Source organism: Anopheles arabiensis, chromosome 2 (assembly GCF_016920715.1).
Source record: "Anopheles arabiensis isolate DONGOLA chromosome 2, AaraD3, whole genome shotgun sequence".
In the NCBI taxonomy this organism is placed as follows: Eukaryota; Metazoa; Arthropoda; class Insecta; order Diptera; family Culicidae; genus Anopheles; species Anopheles arabiensis.
In genome coordinates, this window is record NC_053517.1 from 44,658,711 (window position 1) to 44,681,008 (window position 22,298).

Here is a 22,298-nt window from a genome sequence, read left to right on the forward strand (position 1 = left end):
AATGGTTCCCCAAATACATCGTTTAACTTCATCTCCTAAACGAATGAAATGCTCGAGTCTGTTCTCATTGCGCCGAAGCGCCTACGAATTTGATACAAAACTGCGTTCAGTACGGCTTTCTTTTTTTTATGGAAAGTTTAATTTTTGCACTGCAAAACGAAAATCCAATTCACTGTACAATCGGAATTGGAATTGAAACGATGTGAAAAGGTGTAATGAAAAGCATCCACTTGCGTTCCTGGTGGCGTTTCTCAAACAACATCCGAATATCCAAATATGTTTCCCAACGCCACGCAACATTTTTTTTCGGATTTTCAAACATTAAACAAAACACAAAGTGGCCATCTTCCTCCATTTAGCTATATGATGTTGGGTTTTATTTCCTTCTCGCGATTGTTTCCATATCTTAGAAGACGCCTAAATATATATATTTGCAGGACGTGTGATGGTGTTGTACATACATCTATTTATATTTGCGAAAACTGTTTCCATCCCCTCACTCTGTCTGTCTCTCTCTCTGCCCTAAGTGTAACCGAAGCGAGTTTGATAATATATTATGTTTAGCTATTTTTCCACCCTTTTAGCTTTCCAACCAAAATGGAAGAAACTAAAACAGTTAAAAGAACCTTTAAACCTAGTGTATAACAACTAAAAGCAAACAACTCAACAATAAAGCAATTACACTACCCAAACAATCAAACAAACAATAAAATGAATCGAGGCAAGAAGGATTTTTGTAGTATAGCTTTCACCTTTTCTAAACGATATATTTACAACGAATGGGTTTGGAAAGCAATGTAAAAAGGCTTGATCAAATATAGCTACAAACCGCACGAAGGCCTATTCCAACGAGGAGCGAGCGAGAAAACCCGCACAGTGGAAAATAATATCGAATAAAATATCCAATATGCGAACCCAGCTGGCAATATACGCGATTATACGCCGGATTATTGCGCTTTAGCAAGCATCAGCATGTTTCTCTGTTCTCCTTCTTAATCTGGTTGCGTGCGTGCCGAAGCTCAAGTGTGTTGCACGGTTAGCTTTAATAATACAACTGTTGGGGTAAAGGTATGTTTTCATTTTTTCCCTCCTCATTCCTTCGCTTCCTACCAAACTGTGAGCCGGGATTAACCTTTGGTGTTTTTTTTTTGGTAATTAATTGCCTTTCCTCGATTTCCTGCCTGTCACTAAGCGAGAAAGCGTACTAAAGGAGCCTGCTCGGGAGTGCTCGGGAGAAGCCAATTTTAAAGTCCGATTATCAAAATATAAACAACAATCACTACTACTGTTGCTGATCTGCTAAACTGCTTTGCGTGCGATCTAACCGCGTTTCCGCCTATATTCGGTGAGCTCTTTCCATTCGCGACTGCGCGAACCCTTTTCTTAAGTACATAGATGCCTCTCCACCGGCAGCTTACCATCCCAATGTACCAATGTTGAATACTACAGCTGCTAGTAGCTCTAGCGAAAAAGTATAGCATATTTGAAAAAATAATAACAATCTGGTAGCTTGCTGTAAAAGTCGCACGAGAAATTCCGCTACAAACTACTGTTTCACACTCACAAATTGTACGAAGCATTTTGCTGGCGTTGGGTTTGGTTGCTGAGTTTTGTAGTGTTCTTGTTGTTCTCTTCTTCTTCTCTACTTTTTCTCTTTTTGCAAAAGCGTGATCAATATTGATAATGGTTAGAGGTCCTTTCTCCGCGTTTGAATGTAAACAGTATTGCTACTCTCCGCTAGATGGCGACAGCGTCCATGTCGTCCTGCGGGGAAAGAGTAAACAACAGCAGGCGACAATGAACCGCGTGGCGGTGTGGTGTCGTTTGTTAGAAAGCGGAGGGAGGAAATTATATATTTTTCAAATCTCCAAGACCCTTCCACTTTTCCCTCACCCACAATAAAGAACGAACATTGACACAACACACTGAATTACGAAGGAGAATTTGCATGCTAAATAGACGCACACCCGGGAGAGGCTCTCCAGCCAGGGAGTAAGCCGTCCCGGGAGTTTTTTTTGTTTGTAAATCGCTATTGTGAGATTGATTAAGGTTTTTTGTTTTTGGTTCGCGTTGTGCCGAAATAGTCGAAACAGTGCTAGCGGTGTTGTCCAAGCAACATCCCCGAAAGGTGGAAGAACGTAGATGTTGAACACATCCGTTGCACCTCTTGTTTTTTTTTTAGCATGGGTTTTATAGGCGTACGGGAAGCGAATACCTTGTCCTTCTCATTACACTTTTTCTACGTGCTGGCACGTGCCCGGGCTTGCCGCGCGTGGCTGTTAACTTCGATCCGTGGCTACCTGTGGTCGCGGTTCGGTGGCCGTTTCGCTGACGATCATCGAGACGGAACCATGCCGCGACTGGGAGCGTGGTTTAAGCGACTTGAGCTGTGTTGTACCGTTGTACTGTACGGCCACGTCACCGCAGCTGCTCAGCGGATGGTTCTCGAACGACGGTACCAAGGGTCGACTTTCGGCCACCATCGGTGTGGTGGACGGTGCGTGCAGCTGCGGGCTGATCGGTGTCGCTATGCCACTATCGTCATTGTTGCTTCCCAATCCCTTCAGGCTGGTAGAAGAGGGTAAACTCATGCCGCTCGCTACACTCCCGGCACTGCCGTGCTCGGGGCTGGTGTTACACTCGTCCAGTTTGTGCAGCCACAGGCTGGCCCGCTGTTGGCGGATCTGGGTAAACGAGTTCTGAAAGTATGGTTGCTTTTTCTTCGTCGGCGTTCCGGGTCCGTCCGGTTCGGTCGCCTCTTCCAGCACGTTCAGTGCCAGCCCCAGGTTGCTGTTGAACGAGATCGACTTACCGATCTTGCGATCGACAAAGATTGGCGAGCGTTTCTTTTGCTGCTGCTGCTGGTGTTGCTGCAGCTGAAGGTCTGGACCTGCTGCACGATGCGGCACACGTCGCTCGGTAGCACCGCATCCGTCGACTGCTCGATGTACCGCACCAGCGTGTGGACGGTGTTTTCCAGCGTTTGGACCTGCGTCTGGAGCGACTGGATCTGGTCCTGCTGCACCAGGCGCGTCTTCTCGAGCTGCAGCAGGTTGGACTGTGCGTACTGGAGCTGAGTGTCGAGCTGCTGGTGCTCCTCCTTCAACCGGTTGTAGCTTTCCTGGTAGTGGTTCTGGCACGTTATCTCCTCCTGCATCACATTATATTCGACCTGGGATACGATCAGCTGACGCGAGAAATCTGACCGGAACACATTCCGAAAAACCTTCTCCATCACGTCGGCATCGATCTTCGGGATGACGGTCTTCAGGTAGCTCATGATGTCCTCGAAGTTGTCGCGCTGCAGCAGCTCCTCCTTGTGCACCTCCAGCAGCGCGATCGCGCACCGGAAGAACACGTCGAACGAGTCGAGAAAGATCAGATCGAACACGCGCACGACAAAGCCGAGCGGAAAGTGTGAGCTAAACACGGTCAGTATCCACGGCGCCGCGTACAGCGTGGGCGAAATGTCGTGCTGATTGAACCACTGGAACAGCTCCGGTATGTGGTCCTTCAGCAGGCGCTCCAGCTGGTAGAGCTGCAGCTGGAATTGCCTCATGTCCGGCAGATATTTGGCACGCAGCTGCCGCCGGAACATGAGATGCTTGAGCAGTTCAAATGCATCGGCTTCTTCGAGCTGCGGGTTGTGTGTAGGAAAGGAAGAAGTGGATTAGAGGGGAGTGACGAGATCGCTCGAAAGCTCAACGGGCAACTCACGTGCAGCAACAGGACGGCACAGATGAAGCCTAGCCCTTGACAGTAGCCCAGCTCCGGATCGAGAATGGAGTACGCCTTCAGCAGATTAAACAGCGACAGTTGTCCCACGCCCAGTGCATCCTTGTAGTACTTATGATCCGGGAATGTGCGTCCTGCAAGAAGAAGGCAAGAATACATTACAGACGTGGTCCTTCATTCCAGCAACACCAACGCCAAAGGCACCAACCTAAATCGATGAAGATTGCGTGCTGGTGCTCGGTTAGACTCTTCAGCAACACGTGGTACGGTGTGTTAAAGTTCGGGAAGTTGGTCGTATCGATCGGGTCCGGATGGTGGAGCCCGTGCTGCTCCGCCAGATACATCCAGATTTCGCCCCGCCGAGACCGCGGCACGCCGTTCCGCATCGCCTGATACAGCACGGCCTGGTTGGTGGGTGTCGCCGTCCCCGCAGCAGTGCCACTGTCCAGCAGTGTATCCCACTGCTCGGCCGACCGCTTGTCGCACACCGCAATCTCGTCGTACTCCGAGCTTTACGCGCCGCATCTCGTTCGATTTAATTTCGTTCTGGCGTGCCTGCAGATGGGCGTTCTCCTTTTCCATGCGGCTCAGTATGATGGTTTGCTTGATGCCCACACGCCAAAGCTCGCGCAGCTCTTCCCGGGTACGCTTCTTGGCCGGTGCACCACCGACGGCGCGCAACGGCGACATGTACTCGTCCGGGCCGTTGCGCATGTTCTTCGATGGTGTTACCACGCGGTGTAGCATCGCCTGTCGCCAGGACCCGGCATGGCCCTGATCTCGCGGGCTGTTGCCCACCTTGATGAAGCTGAGATGGAGAAGTAGAAATTAGTGAACATTGATTCGACCCTTCGCGTCCCTTCTAAAAACACTCTTCACTTACATATCCATCATGGGTGACTTGAGCGGTGGAGCGGTTCCATTGCCCAGGTCTGAGTTTTTGCGTCCCATTCCCGGGCTAGATCCGATCGTGGATGATCGGGCACGCGTAACTGGTTCAAAACTGCCCTCCTTCAGCTCACCGGCCGAGTTCGAGTCCTTCAGACTACCTGCCACATAGTCGTCCCGGCTCGTGCGCCGCTTCAGCAGATGATCGAACGAGCTGGTGAGCGATCGCTTTGCCTTCATGAAGATGCCGCTGCCGCCCAGATATTGGTTCAAAAACTCCGTCCGATGCTCGACCGTATCGTGCACGTGGCGCTGCTGCTTCGACTCGCAGTGGGCCCGCAGCAGCATCATCAGGAATTGGTTCTGCTCTCCCAGGCTGCTGCCGGCGGCCTCTTCCGCACCGTGATACTTCTCGTTCAACGACCGCTGCTCGTCCTCCGTGAGCGTTGTCTCGATGCGCTTGAATATCGTGCTCTGCGTCTTCTTGTCACTCAGCCCCTCGGTGTCGGTGCACAGCTTGTGGTACCAGAGCATTGGACAGTGCTCGCAGGAAAATATCTGTGCCGCGGGCTTGTGCTTTTGCGACTGCTCCGAGCAGGCGGTGAAGGCCAGCGAAATCGCCGTCACGATATCGTCCGCCACCTGTTCCGACTGACACTTGAACACGTACCCGATGTAGCCGTCGTTGTTCACGTCGCGACAGATGATCCCGAAGTGGTCGGCATTCTTCTGCCCATGCACGCAGCTGGCCACGTCGCGGAACGCTTTGTGCAGCAGCACCTGCTTGCGATCGGGGCTGATCAGGCGCAGATCGGACTGTCCGATGAGGAACACCATCGTACGGTTCTGCTCGACCACCGGTATGGATCCGATCGAGGCGGATCGATCGCGACGCATCGGTGCACTGGTTGGAGAGTGGGTGGGAGAATTGAGGAAGGTTATTACAATGGGCTAGAGAGAGTGTTCGTTCTATGGCCAGATTGAAGCTAAATTAACATGCTAATGTTAAAATGAAAATGGTGTACGAGATGAGACGGAAAGTCTTGTTGTTGCTTACACAGTTAAACAAAATAAAAAGATCGAAATTGCGAAAAAGTGTTAAGAACTCATTCACTACACAACGAGTCTATCCACTAAGCACACTAAGGAACAGCTAAAGACACACAACAACTAAACAGAACAACCAGAAAATGGGAAATGTATGTATAAGCGAAATGATTTAGCAACGCATGAAACAGTTTAGTTTTGTGACGAACATCGTTAACAAATCGAGGTAAATCATAAGAAGACAATGTACGTTCTTCTAACAGAACTGGTAATCGGCAGCACTAGAAGCAGATTTTTACAGCATCCCTTTGCTGGTGGTGGAACTGTTCGACCCTCTCCCGCAAGGGTCACATGCAACGAAAGCACCGAAGCCACTGAAACTAATCGAACTCAAACAGCTAATATCCATATTAAACGGATGCAACCAAAGGTTACCGCACTTACTCCTCGTCTTGCGGTGATGCTGACTTGCTTTCTTTATTACTGGCCACGACACGCTCTGTATTTGGTGCTGCTACTGTTGCTGTCGTGGCTGACTGTGGCTGTTCCTGCTGTTGCTGCTGTTGCTGCTGCTGCTGCTGGTGCTGTTCGTTGGTAGTGCTCTCACCGATTTTAGCTTGCTCTTCCGCTGGCTTACCATTACCGGACGTATTGCTTTCCCCCACGGTACCATTCTCGCTGGAGATGAACGTAAATTGGATGATGGGTGGGTTAGGTAAGGTGTTGGATGTTGTAATGAATCGTGTACGGGTGCAATTTGATTAATGCAGTTGTGTGTGTGTGTGTGTATGATCGCTACAGTGGAAGGGGTAAACCACGAGCATACACTAGTATCACGCTCCGTGTATCATCACACACACGCCTATCTAGCGAGCGGCCATGATCTGGCTGACCTCTCTCGTTAACTTCTACGATCCCGCGCAAACAAAACCGGCTCCACTCGCGATCACAACACGTGGGAAGATACTTAATTCGCTCGACTCGCTGGAGGTGCGGTACTTACATCTTCTTCGTCGGTATATCGAAATGGCTGACCCGACGGCCCTGGAAGACTTCGGGCGGATCGTCCGGTGCCGCCGGTGGCGTTGACTCTGTGCCCTTATTCTCGGCCTCATTGCTGCGCTGTGTCGTTGCGGCTTCCGCCGTACTGCTGCTTACCGATTCTGCATTAATCGGTACATTTTGCTAGACAAAAAGAGAAGAGAAGTGAGAGAGAGAGAGAAGCGGAAGGGTTAGGATTGAAAAACGATGACACAGCTGGAAGGTGCTAAATGCGACATGGTCCCTACCTTTCGCGATGCTTCCTGCTGCTGGCGCAGCTTTTCCGCATCGTACGCCTTGAACTTTGGCAGCGCCTCGTCGATGAACGTGTACGGGACGCGCTTGTGCGACACCTTGATCTTGCCGACGTACAGCACCTCGAAGAACTGCGAGTTGTTGGCGGATATGTCCGGCAGGGAGGCGAGGCTGCACGAGATGCCGCCGCTGCCGGTCGGTCCGTTCACACCGCCGGACGAGTGGTTCAACCCGCCGGAGTAGCTTTTCGACGTGGCCAGCCGGTTCGGGGCGCCGTTCTGGTACTGCTGCGGGTATGATTGATAGTGCTGGTGCTGTTGCTGTTGGTGCTGCTGCAGATGATACGCTAGCGTGGGGCTACTGTCGTGCTGGGCGTAGCGCATCTGTTCCGACAGCTTCAGGTTCGAGGCGGGCGTCGAATGGATGCCCTGGTTGCGGAGCGCCTTCTGCAGATCGTTTGCGTTCGCGCTGGACGACACAATGCTCTGGGGTATGCTGCCAACGGAGCCACCGCCAACCGTGGCCGGATCGCGCATCTGCTGCATCAGCTCGGCCATCTGGAATGGTAGAGAGGTAAAGAAGAAGAGGTAGAGGGTAAGCTGAGAATGCACGAATTTTATTTGATCGTGTGAGTGTCGAAGTGTGTCGAAGATTGATACACACTACATAAAACACAAAATGGCACGGAAACACACCCGAAAATCAAGAGAACGAACTAAACCGTGATCGCTGCTCTCTACGATCGTTACTGCACTCGCGCAAACTGCACCTAACGGTTGACTGCGAAACACAGAGGTTTGTCGTTTAATTAACGCCCCCTCTATACGTTTGCGTGTCCTCTCGTCGCTACGTGTGCCTCTTCTCCATAACGTCCCCCCCTTCGAGGGAGCAACGATCATTTCAAAGCATTTGTTCAACACATGTGCCCCTATTTGAGAGTGTGTATGTGTGTGTGTGTGTGGGCACGCGAGAAAGAAAGAGAGATAGTTTGCACTTTGTATGATGCACCGCAATGTAACTTACGCGAGTGTGGCATGACTTTTGTTCGGAGGCGTCCAAGCATACGAGAATAGAATTCCAGCAAACCCGTACCCGTACACGTGCAGTGGACTCCAAATACTGACAGAGCTCGCTACAACATCTCCGCTGTCCACGATCGTAAATCAAACATTTCAAATCAACTGACTTCAGTAATTCGGAGGGAGAACTTGCGCTGTGTTTATTTGATACAACACAGCACCTATCGAAAGGCTTATGGTGAAGGGCGTCCGATTGTTAACCTGCAGCCGAATCAAACAAATCAACGGCGACGATCGATTTGGTAATGTGGCGCTGACGTTGACGTTTATTTTTGGGACCTAGTACGGAAGCGCAACATTGCGACGCACAAGTGAGTCGCCGTAGCAAACTGTACATTAGCAATATTTGCTCTCTTATAGCATCCGAAGGGTGAAGGTGGAACTAACGCGAAGCAACTAACACGTACGCTCATACAGAAGCATAGTGAGGTGAGCGGTGGGGGAAGACCAACAAAATAAAACCGGTCAACAACGAACCTTTGACTAAAGGGTGGACAGTAGAGGAAGAGTTCTTCAAGGTCGATGTTGTTGATATTGTTTTCATTATCTGTTTATTAGATGGACCATCGTGTTGATGTTGTTACGGGAGTGTTTAGTAGGGCATCGTTTAAAGAATGAATTAATTTTTAAATACATTAATTTTTTGGATAATGTTTTGACTATTCCAAAATTAATCTTGAATTATATCAGCTTGAAACAGAAAAAATTAGCCTTTTGTAGTGGCCTACATCGCACCACAGCATCAATGAAGTAATTCGAGTGTATAGAATCTAATTCTAGGCAGCGCCTTCTGATGAATTGATCCACTTAATTATCAAGAACTTTTTTTCTATGCTACAAACCCTTCGCCTTCAATCGGTAGCCCAGTCGTAACTCATTTTTTGTTGCTCAATATGTATGTATATGCAGGTGTATTTCGATAAATGATTAGATTAAATTGGACTGAAAATATATCTTTTGATTCTTTACAAGCAAAGAACTTCGAATTTGAGGTACCATTGGTTTCGCTTTTCGGCATTCAACAGGAAATTAGAACACAAAAATAGTACATTTCTGTATTATTGCTAAAGGCTTATGGAGTTGAAGTTTAATGATACAATAAATCATTAAAAAAGAGTTAAAAAGAATATCTTCACATTGATCCTGTTGTTTGGTAGAAATTTTAGCGACCTATCCATAATCTGTTCATGATCGGGTCGCTTGAAGCGGCGACAGCTATATCAGTTCGTAATTCTAATCACCAGTCAGATAAAAAATGAACAAGAAAAAAGAACTGGGTCAGGCTTGCTAATTTTAGTCTGATGGCTGCTCTCATTCAGCGCTGTGCAAATGTTTCCGGTTTCTGTTAATTATATTGATTTATATTTAAAAAAAAACGAAGGAGCTTAGAAAATTCCCCAATAGTCATGAATTAATATCCATGAATTATTTCTTCTAAATAGTCATTGAATTGAAGAGCTGAAGAATGAACAAAATAGTAATGCAATAGCTGTGGAAAATCGAGATAATTGAAGAGAAATTGACAGTCTTCCTGGAAGAAATTCTTCATTTTCAGATTAACAAATTTCTAAACTTGTCAATTTGTTGAATCAAGTTAAGTTAAGAATGAAGTTCTTAAGTTAAGCGTAAAAGAAAGGTTTGTGGAAATTAACAACTCTCTATAATGAGTGTTAGGGGCATCCTATTCTTTTCAGGCCTTGTTTTGTCCCACACGTTTTGGCTATAATTTGAAACATATCTCCGTTTGCCATTAAAACGTGACGAATGATTGAGTCAATCTATTTTTTTTTAAATTTCTACAAAGAACTCACGTTCTGCTACTTCTACATGGACTCGCTACTTATGCGTGGCATTGAAATAGATTCCATCTTGCAATACAGCGTGCAATTGTGCTTTAAAGTAAAGACATAAACCCACGTACAAAACCTAGCAGAAGATGGTAATATACGAGACATGAGACAATTTCCTGTCTTGCTACTGGAAAGTCTTTGCCATTTTCTTATCCCCTTTCTGTATCTCACGACTGTCGGGATAATATTTTCACAGCTCGGCAAACGAAGACGACCACAATCGACAAACAAGGGGATGCTCGGATGTTCCCGATGGTACCGATAAACGTTCGTACTTCAATAGCTCGAAAGGTGACACACGTGGCTCCAGTTGTGATTGTGTATTGTGTACAACGTAAAGAAAACACTACACTTGGTGTTGGCGTTAAAGAGATGAAAATTGAATTTCTCGACACACTAGACGCATTCTGTACGTTGCAAAAGAGGTTTAACCTTTGTTATGGAGCGGAACATGCTAGAAGTAGGTGATTTAATTAGCGCAAATTAAATTTCAATTGCTCCTATCTCATAGTCGTTACAACAATGAATTGATCTGTGTTATTTGAGATATTTATGGCAATTTTGGCAATAAACGTAGGATTTAACATAAAACTAAGACTTAAAGCGCTTGAGCTACCGGGGAACGATTCAGATGAGATTCAAACCCATCATACCTTGTAGTAGCCAAATCATCGACCATTAGGCCATCTAGCCAGTCCTTAATTATAAGTTTAGTACCAAAGTCTTGGGATAAACCAAAAGGCAAACAATGAGAAAAGGTATCAGATGGAACCATTCACCACTACTTTACGAACCACATTCTGTAAAGGACTGAACATTACGGAACCCTTTATCAGACAAAACAAACATCTGTTCAAAACCACTTGTTAAAGTTTCATTTCCATTTTCCAGTAAACTTTTGCACAAGAACTATGCATATGCGAAAATAGAAAAAAAAATACGGCCCCATCTGCATTGCTTTCATCTCAAACAAATCAAACACCAGCATCCACCGGCATCCAGTTCGAAATGGTTTCACCTGCACGTGGATGAGCTGAAATTAAATTCCGGTTTGCGTTGATATCGTTCATTCGATTTAGCATCTCCGGTGTGCTGTGCTATGGCTGGAATGGTTATTTGTGTGTCTGGTGCGGGTTCACACGTGCGGTGATTGCTTGCTGGTTGGCAGCAGTGGAACACTCTGGCTCGAAACGGATCCCAGCCCTACCATCTGGATGGCCGGAAGGTCCCTTCACGTTCTATATACACAGACACACACACACACATACACACACATACACCTTTTCTGGCTGCGTTGCTCCAACCATTCCGAGCGAATCAATCATGCAAGAGTCCACCATTACCGGAGGAACACGGCAAACAGGTTCATTTATAGGAGGGTAGAACCGAAGAGATGAACGAAAAATTGTGCCATTTATTTTTAGTCCCTGCTGCCCTCCAATTTCTGGAAGCTTTCATCACGGCACAAATGGTTGGCCATCGGTTGGACTGCAGGGGACACCGGGTTCACCCGGAAGTGATACCTACGGCTGAGTGAGCCTATCAGTGGCTCGTGTATGAAGGCAAGTTATGGCTGTTTCCGATAGGCTTTCAGCATTGCCAGCTGATTCATACGTTCGTTGATGTTTTTTTTTTGGGGCGGGAATTTCGAAGCAAAAGCTCATAAATATACCTACTTTCTCTACGGTAAAGGTTAAATTGCGAACTAAATCTATCCCAAAGTGTATTCGACCAGAGGTAGCTCCTTTAGGCCAACCTGTATAGTCAATATTTAATATTACAGAGATTACTTCTTGTAAAGTGCCTCCGGTAACTGTGTGTATGTGGGCACATATGTTTTGCCATCGGAAAGGATCAAAGTGCCAGTTTTTCGTCTAACCAATCTTTCCCACGCCTGAGCCTAGCACTGACCTCAATTACAGCCACCCGGGAGCTAATGGTTATATTATGATGAGTGGTAAAATTACACATGACTGGCAAAGCAAGGCAGGAAAATCGGTCGCCCGTCGGTGGCTAGTGGAATGTAGTGGTGGAGCTAGATTCACTTTTAATAGTGCCGTGTACAGTTTATTAGGAAAGGGTCAAATTAGTTGCCAGCTTAGGTCATGTTTGGACTGCCAGATCGGGATTGGTGCAGGATTTGTGCAGGAAATGAGAAAAATTGACGACAAAATTGAATGGCTGTTCGTCGCAAGTCATTTAAAAGCTACTTGGAGGAAGTTTTGCTAAATAAAGAAAGTGTTGGGAATTTATTTACTGACTTGAATTGCAGACTCGGGGAATCAGATTTGAAAAGAAACTTAAATATTAAATTCTCATTAAGATACCGAATGCAAAATCCCTCATAGCAAATATCTTATTTTACTTCACTGATCAGAACATGAAATCTCTCAAGGATTTTCCTTTGTAGTCGACCCTCTTGGTGAATTTACAAGCACATCTTAACCTTGTCGGTAAGTTCAATATCGATCGAGATGAGAAGAATGCTATAAAAAAACCGCAACGATGACAGGAGCACATTTTGAACTTTTCCCACATTTTTTCCCCCACACTCATCCGTTTGAGACTGAAGCATTTGTTAAACAAAGTTTAGCAAATACGTTTGCTTTTTGATTAGGTAATCAACCAGTCAATTTAAATAATTTGTTATTCTGATATACTTTTTATACACTATTTAACATTTTTATTTTCAATAAAAAAGATAGTTAATTTATGTAAATTAAGAACAATGGTTGTAAGCGTGACTGCAAGCTGTATATAAAAAAAATTACTCATTATCGCCAAATGGCAGTAGGAAAGGGCGTGGTAGTGCATAACGTAATGCTAATATTACCATAGAACATGTTCTATCCAATAAGCACCCATTCCACCACGCTGGAGCCACTCTGTTGCGCTTATTATAGTGCACCTCGTCCAGTGCTCCCATGTAGCAATGCTGATCGATCCATTTCAGCCGGATCGCCTGCTTCTTCTGCGACCATAAACGACACTAGCAGATGTAAACATTATCTGAGCTGCGCCGCTGAACGTCGCTTTACGTAGCGCCTGCAGTGGTGTACGGGATGTTTGTTCATCCATTTCATACCTTCCGCTTCCATTATCGGCAGGGCTATATTCCGTCCGAATGGGGCCGAATAGCACCGCTTTCGTGCAGAGGCTATTAAATTGAGATTTGCGATCCGGCAAATCGAAATAGCGATCTCAATATGCTCCTCCATTCTTAACCGCCTTCCGGCTCCGTCTCTCAGACCACTGTTAGAATTGTATGTGTGTGTGTGTTTAAGTGCGGGCATGAAAAACTCATAGATGGTCGAAGATGTTTGAGTACTTCCGAGACGAAGGTGAGATCATTATTTTTAGATCGGAAACACTTCGTACACCTTGCCGTACCGCCAATAATGTAGTAGTGAAAGAACCAACAAAAAAAAAACACGCAATAAAGGCGCTGACCACTCTGTACGAAACGGACGGAAACCATCTCGTTGGTGACAGGTTTAGTGGAGTTCGTTTTTTTCTCTCTCTTTTCTCGCTTTATTGCGGTCGAACAATCAATAAAATTGTTCTTATCGCTCTTTGGGAAAGTACTTTTGTGAGTAAATTAAAAGTGGCAAGAAAATAAAGATGGAAGAGGGAAGAACTTTGCGAAAAAAGAGATGAAAATGTTCTTTTTTTTTGCCAATAAATGTCTCTTGCGAGGATTATGAAGACTTATTTGTTGAAATGAAAACACATTGTAGCGTAGATTTTGTTTCTTGCACAAACAAACAGAAGAAAATTCTTTCTTCTTAAGAAAATAACTTGTGATACGGATTAAGTGGGACTGTTGTGATTTGTATATGCAAGAGTCTTTATATCGATAACTAAGTTGAACTATTGATTACTGTGAATAAGATCTTGTTATTAATTTCAGTAAGGCACTCAGAGTATTATCGCACTCCTATTTTATTTGAGGAATGGTTCAGGCGTGTCTATCGAAAGCTCATCAATAGAGATTGCTTGAGGCTGGGTTCGAGAAGAGCTTGATCAATCGATATTATCATACACTAGACAGATAAGGAAAGCAAACGTCTCTGTCTTTAGATGACTGATTTTGTTTATTTTTGGTCATGTCTTTACTATACACGATATTACATACCACACGTTTGTGATACTGTTATGAAAATTTAGTAACACTACACTTAAATTATTATGATTTCAAGTTTCATACACATTTTCTGCTTAACGCTGCTTTGTTGCGTAAACTCTTCGCCCAAATGCAAAATTCAACTACACGATAAAATCGTTATCGACATTGGCTGCAGAGTTAGTTTCGCATGCTGGCAGGTGCACTCAAATCCAGTGAAATTAATTAATTTAATTTAATTATTGAAAATTATTGTAATAACAAATAAATAATATAAACAAGTATCAAATTCAAAGGAAATACTTTAGCATTTTCTGCACTAAGTAAACTTATTGCCATTGTATTCTTGGATTTAAAAGGTTTTCAAATTACAGTAGAACATTAAAATAATTAAAGTGTTTGGGTATTAGTCGCTGTGTACATAGGGTGTATTATTCACGACTACACTTGCTGCACTGTATAGTGTAGTGTGTTGGTGCGAACCGTTTCAATCGTGCCGTGCCGGGAACCGTTTGCTTGCCGTGTGCCTATGCTATTTCGATGTGGAGACAACTAGGCACCATTCGACCATTTGTCGTACGCGATAATCCCTAACAACCGTACCGTTTGCGTTCGTTCGTATACGGTGACCCAACACACACACATAGCCACACACATAGACACTCGCACACACACACACATGTATACCTGCTGCTGGTTTGTGTAATGCAAATGAAATGCTTTGTGCTGTCAGTGAAACGCTCCGGCTGTAGTTCTCTGCCGTCCTCACATTGCATTGCAGACAGAAGCCTCGGATTAAGCAAATTTCCAGCTCGCCGCTTTCGCACTCCCGTCACTTAGTTGGGTGCAAAATTTCCGTTCCACTCGTCGTGAGTTCATAATTGCTTTGGCAAAGCAAAAATGAGCTCAGTCAAGTGTGAGACACAACTAACGGCACACGGCAAAACAGAGACCCGGTCTAGGCGCATTATCGGGAAAAAAGGGAAATTATCATTGCCAAAAAAAAGGCATTAAAACAATAGAATAGCCCAAATCCATTTGCAACACTGTTTGCTTATAAAACGATAGTGCCGCTGGGTGGGATGAGCTGTTAAATAGTTTTGTTTGCTGTGTTTCACCTCCAGCAGTAGACAGGTTTGACTGACAAGCTCTTAATGAAGACGACGGCTTCTTTGTCTCTAGCCTTACAAAAAGGATGCGAATGTTGTACCGTTTGAAGGAACTAGCCGGTTTGGATGGGGTAAATGAAGAGAGGCAGCAAGGTATTAAGCAACACTCTGATGCTCATTTTGTTGCGAAGAAGTGAATTGACGATCGTTTAAATAAAGCTTGTTGCTAGGTTGGATCGAAAACGTTCTACTTAAGGTTGGTGAAACATACACACACACATTTGGAAATGAGGCACAAATAAGTTGTAGCAAACAACCCTACGGGCTTGGATTTAGATTACGGTTGTTTGTTTTATAAGATGCTATATTTTTGCAATATTTCTTATTTCCATTATTTTTCCAGTATAACTAAAATTAAGCATATTTAATCAATGAATTCGCTTAATAATGGGCATTCTTTCTCTTCCAGTTCACTGCGTCTAAAATAGTTTCATCGCTTTACTTCTCCCAGGCATAGCTACCCCACCCATTAGCCCTCCTCCGCTCAGGTGCGTTCTTCTCGCTTCGATTGTGGGATTAATATTTTGCTCATCCGAAAAAGGATGCCAACAATGCCGGAGCAAATATTCGTCTCCCCTCCTCAGCTGCTTACGTGCCGCGATAGCAATAAACAACTTCATGTGTGGTGAAAAGATAAATTGGTTACGATAAGGATAGGCTCCGGTGTAGGATGGTGCTGTCCTAAAATCAGCCCAAAGTAAGCAAAAAGGCACCACCAGACGATGTGAGTGCGGGATCATTTTGTTGTTGTTTTTTTTTTGCTTTATTTAGTGGTTCAATGAACATCGCTAAACAGCAGCACAGGGATAGGCATCATCTTTTATCATATGGATAAGGCACGATTATGGCTCGAAGGGATGAGCGCGGAAAAAGACTATCCCTATGGTATATAAGATAACCACGGTCTGTGGGACCGGGTTTCACACGCCCGCAGCCCCGCAGACGGTGGTTCCAAAGCGGCTGGTCATGAATAAATTATACGGTTTTTGCGAGAAATTTTAGCTGCCACCTTTCCCGACACTTCATCGGACGTCGGATATCCCGGGCCGCATGCTTTTTCTTGGTGGAAAGGAGAAACGATTTCTATAATAGCGAAATGAGCAAGAAGGGAAACAGAACGATACAGTAAACTAAAAAAACAGGGAAAAGATTCAACGGAGGATGGAAACAACCCTAAAGGCACATGGCACAGGTCTGGGTGTGTGCGAACACATTTCACTCTCAAGCGTGCGCGCGCGCTTCAAGGCAGCGGCCCAAAACCGGGCAGATGAGCTTTATTGCCCCCAAAATGGCAGTCAGGTGGTCGCAGCGGCAGGTACCGCAGTGTTATTACGCTCATCGATTGTGGCCCCGATACAGTTTGTTCGATTGGTGACCTTTATGCGTTTGGATGCGGTGTTTAGGCTAAGGGTCGTGGATGGAGATGGGTGTTTTTTTCATCGAATGGAGGCGCCCAGCTCGAGGGCGATGGAGGCGCCCAGTGGCGATACGTGCGGGGGTCTGTATGACTACTTACATTCTTCTTCATCCGGTAGGACGAAGCGTCACTCCAGGAGGTGACCATGACGTTGTCCTTGTACAGTGGAAGGGTAAACATGGTGTAGCGATTCTGCTTTCCCACAACACACCCACTCTTTCTCGGTAGCTTCCCACCGTTGAATTCAACAGCTGCTCTTCGGCGGAAAGGACAAACTGACGCCAAGTTGGCTCACACACACACGCACACACACACGGCCACAAACAGACACAAATACACCTTCGGAGGTGAATTTCACTCTTTGCGGCACTGCGAGCGCGCGCCCCGGAACTCAATCAGCACCAATTGCTTCCAATTAAGAGCAACACTCTCTATCGGACTGGCGCTTGCTTACAGCTTCTTCTTCGACTGCTGCTGCTGCCTCCACAGTGGTGGGTGCCAAATTTATTGATTTGTTTACCCCGTGCACAATCGTTTGTTGGGGCGCGATGGGTTTGTCGCTTTTCTATATTGCACTTGATTTGTTAGGGCTTCCTCACCAAGGGGGAGGTCCGTTGCGCACGGACGGTTGGCGCTCAGTTCGTAGATTGAACAAAGGCGCAGCGCGACTGATCGATGATAAGGTGCCGCTGGCGCTGGGAAGGTACGTGGGAGGTATAAAATGGGTAGTCACATGAGAGCGAGAGAGAGAGAGAGAGAAAGAGGGACAGATAGCGAGCGAGTGAGTGGATGATACTTCTAAAAACAATGTACACGAGGCCGGACGAAGCGAAGGCTCGCAAGAAAAGGAGCAGACAAATTAGCTATCGCTTCGCAAGACACACATCGGTGCCGGTGATGGATGTGGCCGGCTGCTAGAATAAACAGATTTTCGTGTGGCATGTAGCAAGCAAAGAGCATATGAATTGTCCATCACGCATCATAAAGCATACGAGGCGAGCGTTTGCCTCGGGGCAGTGGCCTTAGGGGCGTTCGTGGAAAAAATAGGTTCTTCAAACAACTATTACGTTTACCAAATACACACACACCACTAAAGCGAAAGCACTTGAAAGGCTTCGTATAAAGTTTTGTTTTTCACATTGGCTATATCACAACGTTACAGCGTGTAATTGGGCGTGATTTTTCGCAAACAACGTACGGGCGAAGCGACTGACCCTGCCCCCCGACATTCGGACGCCGTTGGCCTGATTTCAGTGACTTTGTTTTAAAAATAATTCTCGATGTTGGTGTGCAAGGAAAAGGGAGCGACACGAAAAATAAGACACCCATACACAGCAGCACGATCGCGAACGATCAACCAGCTGAGCTGGGACGGTTTGTTACGATGCAGACGAGTGTAGGGGGTTTACATTGTTTGGGTGTCCCAGCGTGGGCAGTGAGTGCAAATGGTGTCCCTCTCGTGTGATGGAAAATTCCGGCAAACATCTCAGGGGAAGTGACGATGCAGTTGTAGTGATCAAATAGTTTCTCGAGCTTTTGACGAGTTTAACGTCATGCTGGGGTCTTACTAGAGTCTTTTCTCTTTCTCTCTACTTGGGAAATGTTATTGGTCGAGTAAACAAGTTCTTTATACACATCCCAAATCGTAAAACTCAAACACGTGAAGCAAGGCACAACGAGCGGTTCGCAACCGGAAGGAAGCGACCGACCGCTCAACACCATTCATTTCGTAACAGGTGACACCAAGAGCATGCTCAAGGACAATGCGGCACCAAAGCAAAACCGTTGCACTCCGAACTCGCACTTAGGGTGATTAGCCATATCGTAGCGTTAAAGCGTACACATTGCACACACTTGAGAAACGAAACGACTCTCTCTCACACACACACACTCTTCATTGACTCACTTTGATCAGCACACTTGCCGGCAGCACATTTTTTGGCGACGGAAAACTTCTCGTCTCGCAATATTATGACTAACTTATTTTCCACCGCGGGCGGGTTTGTAGACCCGACCGGAAGACGCGTGCGTTTGGTAGGAGTGTATACCAACCGCCCCGGCACAGTAATCGAACACTCTCGAAACCGTTCTACTGCGTTCGCGTTCTGCGTTCCGCACGTTGTCGTGGTGAGTTATTTTTTCGCTCTTCTTTCTCCTGTACGGGTTCGGGCTTTTATTTTTCTTTTGGGACCGTTAGTCCCCGGCACACGAACACGTAGCCGCAGTTATGACGCGTTTGGGTCGGTAGGAAAAATTCGACTGCCGCGAGCCGCTTACCGGAAGACTGGGCGACCGCACGCGAAAGCGCAACGATCTTCAACGATGCCGATTACCGATCGTCGTGACCGTTTCGGCGGACTGTCTAGTGTAGTAGTTGTACGGGTTTTTGGCAGTGTGTTGGTGACGTGTGGCAAAATAGCATATTCAGCGAGCAACACCACCACAACACGATGCACATGGCGCAACAACAAAACCGCCCAAACCGTCAGCACCATCATCATCATGCGCCTACTGCGTGTATCGCAAACATCGCGTCGAAGAAGTGGCCAACGACGACGACGACGGTGACGACGACGATCGATGATATAAATTTAGAACCATCAGCGTGCGGTTGTTGGTGGTGCTATTTCTTGTTCCTGCTTGCCTGTTTTCTTTCGGCGATGTTTTCTTTTGTTCCGTGAGCGCGAGCAAAACTTCTCACCGTGTGCGAGAAGTCGTTTGGAGAAATATTCGCGCTTCACAGAATGATGGAGTTTCATATGGTCTCTAGAGTCCACACACAACCACAAGTTTCCATTACTTTCATGCCGTAACGTATAAAATGAGGTCAGTTTTGACGATTACCGTACAACCATTAAAATGCCTGTTGCATGTTATGGTTCAGTTCCGCCTTTTGTTGCTAATATTGTGACGATTTCGAGGTAGAAATTGTAGCATCCATACCAACAAACGCCAAACCCAAATCAAGCTTCAACTTACAACTCTCAAGGACACATTTGGAGCACAATTGGTCAGTGCACGAACCATACGCAAACCCCATCCGGTAGCTTTATGGCATCAATTGAAGCGAACAATCAAGATCGCTTTTGAACTCTTCACACGGTACGAACACCGGATTAGAAGCCGGCTTGGATCACCAGGCTGACAGCGCAGTCATCCCGCCGAGACCGTTGTTCGTCAGATTGATTGCAGCGTACGCGAACCGTTCCCCGGCGAAGGCTCTCTTGGCAAAAGTTCTAGTCACGCAGAGGCGAATTAACAACCACCAGCACTCGAGCCGTCTGGCGGTAGGCTTCACCGTGGCTTCACGATATCACAAATCACGCGTATGGTGAAACCACTTCAATCGAAAGCTCTACTCCTCTATCTCTCTTTGTCTTGCTGGAGTTGGGGACCGAACAGGCCGCTTGGGGACGACGGCGCGCTTAACACGAACAGTGGGGTTGCTGAAATTGACTACGCAAAAAAAAAACAGCCGCTCGCGTAGTCACGCAAAGCAAAGCTGGATTTCGTGCCGATTGGCATTTTTTGGTGATTTCCCGAGGAGTGGGCCCGAGGAGAGCGTTTTACCAATCGCTGGATACACCATTTCTTTGTCGTCGGTAAGGTAAACAGACAGTCGCACGCACCTCCTCTCTATCGCACTCGTTCGAGGGTTGTGGCCATTCGAGCGGACCATTGCCTAAACGGTAGATCATTATTCATTATCACCGTGACGATAAAGCTCGGACGGATAAACATTGGCTGCTTTGTTGACTTTGTTCGCTAAGAAGACGCATTTTGGCCCTCGATTAAATAGAAGAAAAGTAACCCGGTCACCCATCTTCTTGCGTGCGCTTTTGGGTTGCCGGTCCGCACGCCCTCTACCGGACGCTAGCATAACGCATTATCAGCAATATGGCGTTAATAAGCAGCATTTGCCGTGACTATCATGATAAAAAATTGCACAGATTTAGGCACGGCAAGCAGCCCTAATGCTCGAAATGGGTTTATCGCGAAGGACAGCGATGCTAACGTGCTGTGAATTGTTAACATGAATCTGTTTATGCGGGAAGCTGCCATATCTCGTGCGCTAAATTAACCACCACCTTCGCTTCCTATGTCTGTTCCTGCTTGATAAAGCTATTTAGAGAGGGCGGAAACATGATCTCACACCAAGAACACAGCTATTGTGGAGCTTTGACTGTATGTGAGTGTTTGTGTGTGTGTGTGTGTGAACAAACACGTTTGTCCGGCATTCGAACGAGTTCGGATGGACAAGCTTTCCCGTAATGAGATAATTAACATACGAATCGTGCCGTAATGAACGTTGGTCCCAACAAGTCCCAGGAATGTTACTGTGCGATGTATCATTAGCACCTGCACGCGTTAAGCTTTGCATTCCGAGCGGAACGCCGGCGTCGTTGGATATTGATGGCGGTAGAAGAAGAAAGCACGTGTATATCGCTTCACCGGACAGCACACAATAAAGCCCTGAATGTCTCGCCGTACTTAACGAACTGCCCTCCACACCGGGGTTTTTCGGAACGGCTTCAGGGGGGAGTTTTTTAGGGTGGTTTTGTCCATTAAAACCGGGAATTTGTGTGCGTGTCTTTGCGTAGATAAGTTTAACACCAACCGCCTGTTTCGGGACACAGTGCGTGTTTCGTGCCTGGCCAGCTGTGCAACAAGCCGTACCTGACCTTCCTGCTTACTGTCAGTGTCAAGGATTAGGGTGCGTTAGCTGTGGCTGGTAGTCGTTTTTTCCCCAGCTATGACCTATCGTGCGTTTCAGATACTTCAATGACGAAAAGGTTTGCATTTTCCAAGTTCCATTGCCTTTAGCAAAAAACTAACGCAACCTACCTGTTCGTACTTTTCACACTCGTAAAAGTGTATGTGCAGCAGTGGATCGTGCGGGTTCTTCAGCAGATACACCAGCCCAAACTCGGGACCAAAAATTTCCGCCACGTTGTCATTGCCGATCGTAATTGGCTGTGGCCGGGTGCTCGTCGCTTTCGGCATCAGAAAGTCAGCATTCTTTTTGCCCTTTTCCTGCTTCACGATCACCCTATGAGGGGGGAGCAGAAAAGCGAATGAAAAAGGCGGATTAGTTGGTACTGCTGCCCACTGTATCTCTGGACGGATCGGTTTGCTCACCTGCAGTAGCCGAGAATGTATCGTAGCTTGTGCTCGAACTGTAGCTCAAAGTCCGTGTTGTACGCTGCCAGCACACCGTCCTCGACACCGACCGATAGCTGTGGAAATGGAAAGTGGAGAAAAGCAGAGAGTAGAAATTATTGGTTAGAAACACTCAGCCACACAGTACGGCACGGTATCAAAATCAACAGCACCAGTGACTACTGCATTGGTTTGCCGGTCGGGCAGCCAGGCAACGATAAATCACGATAAACCTCCCAAAGGACAATCTCGCCGTCTGCATCACCGGAAACGAGCAACCATGTTCCCGGGAAAGCGATTCGATTGATCGTCTGGTTAGAGCAGGATTCATGGCAGTAAGGGAAAGGTGTGTCAGTAGTTTAGAGATGTATTGTGTGTATGTGGTGTATTGTGTGTAGATTGCCTTTGCTAAGCATGTGTGGATGGTGTATCAATATCCACTTAGAGCAGTTCGGCATAGTGCACGATGGTGTTAATTATTTGTGAAGTGCTTTGGAGACTTCAAAGTTCTTTTAGAATTTATAGGAAATAGTT

At 46.3% G+C, this 22,298-nt stretch overlaps 1 protein-coding gene across 1 annotated transcript in view; it reads right to left on the minus strand.

The window, feature by feature from the left end:
• Positions 1–346: 346 nt before the first annotated feature.
• LOC120898599 (TBC1 domain family member 4) overlaps positions 347–22,298 on the minus strand; it is a 28,419-nt gene continuing 6,467 nt past the window's right edge. The window contains 11 exon segments of the mRNA XM_040304675.1: positions 347–2,879; positions 2,882–3,637; positions 3,718–3,869; positions 3,944–4,241; positions 4,243–4,543; positions 4,619–5,527; positions 6,115–6,348; positions 6,674–6,855; positions 6,960–7,523; positions 21,450–21,654; positions 21,744–21,841. Of these exon segments, the coding sequence (XP_040160609.1) occupies positions 2,280–2,879; positions 2,882–3,637; positions 3,718–3,869; positions 3,944–4,241; positions 4,243–4,543; positions 4,619–5,527; positions 6,115–6,348; positions 6,674–6,855; positions 6,960–7,523; positions 21,450–21,654; positions 21,744–21,841 (4,299 nt within the window). The 3' untranslated portion in view covers positions 347–2,279.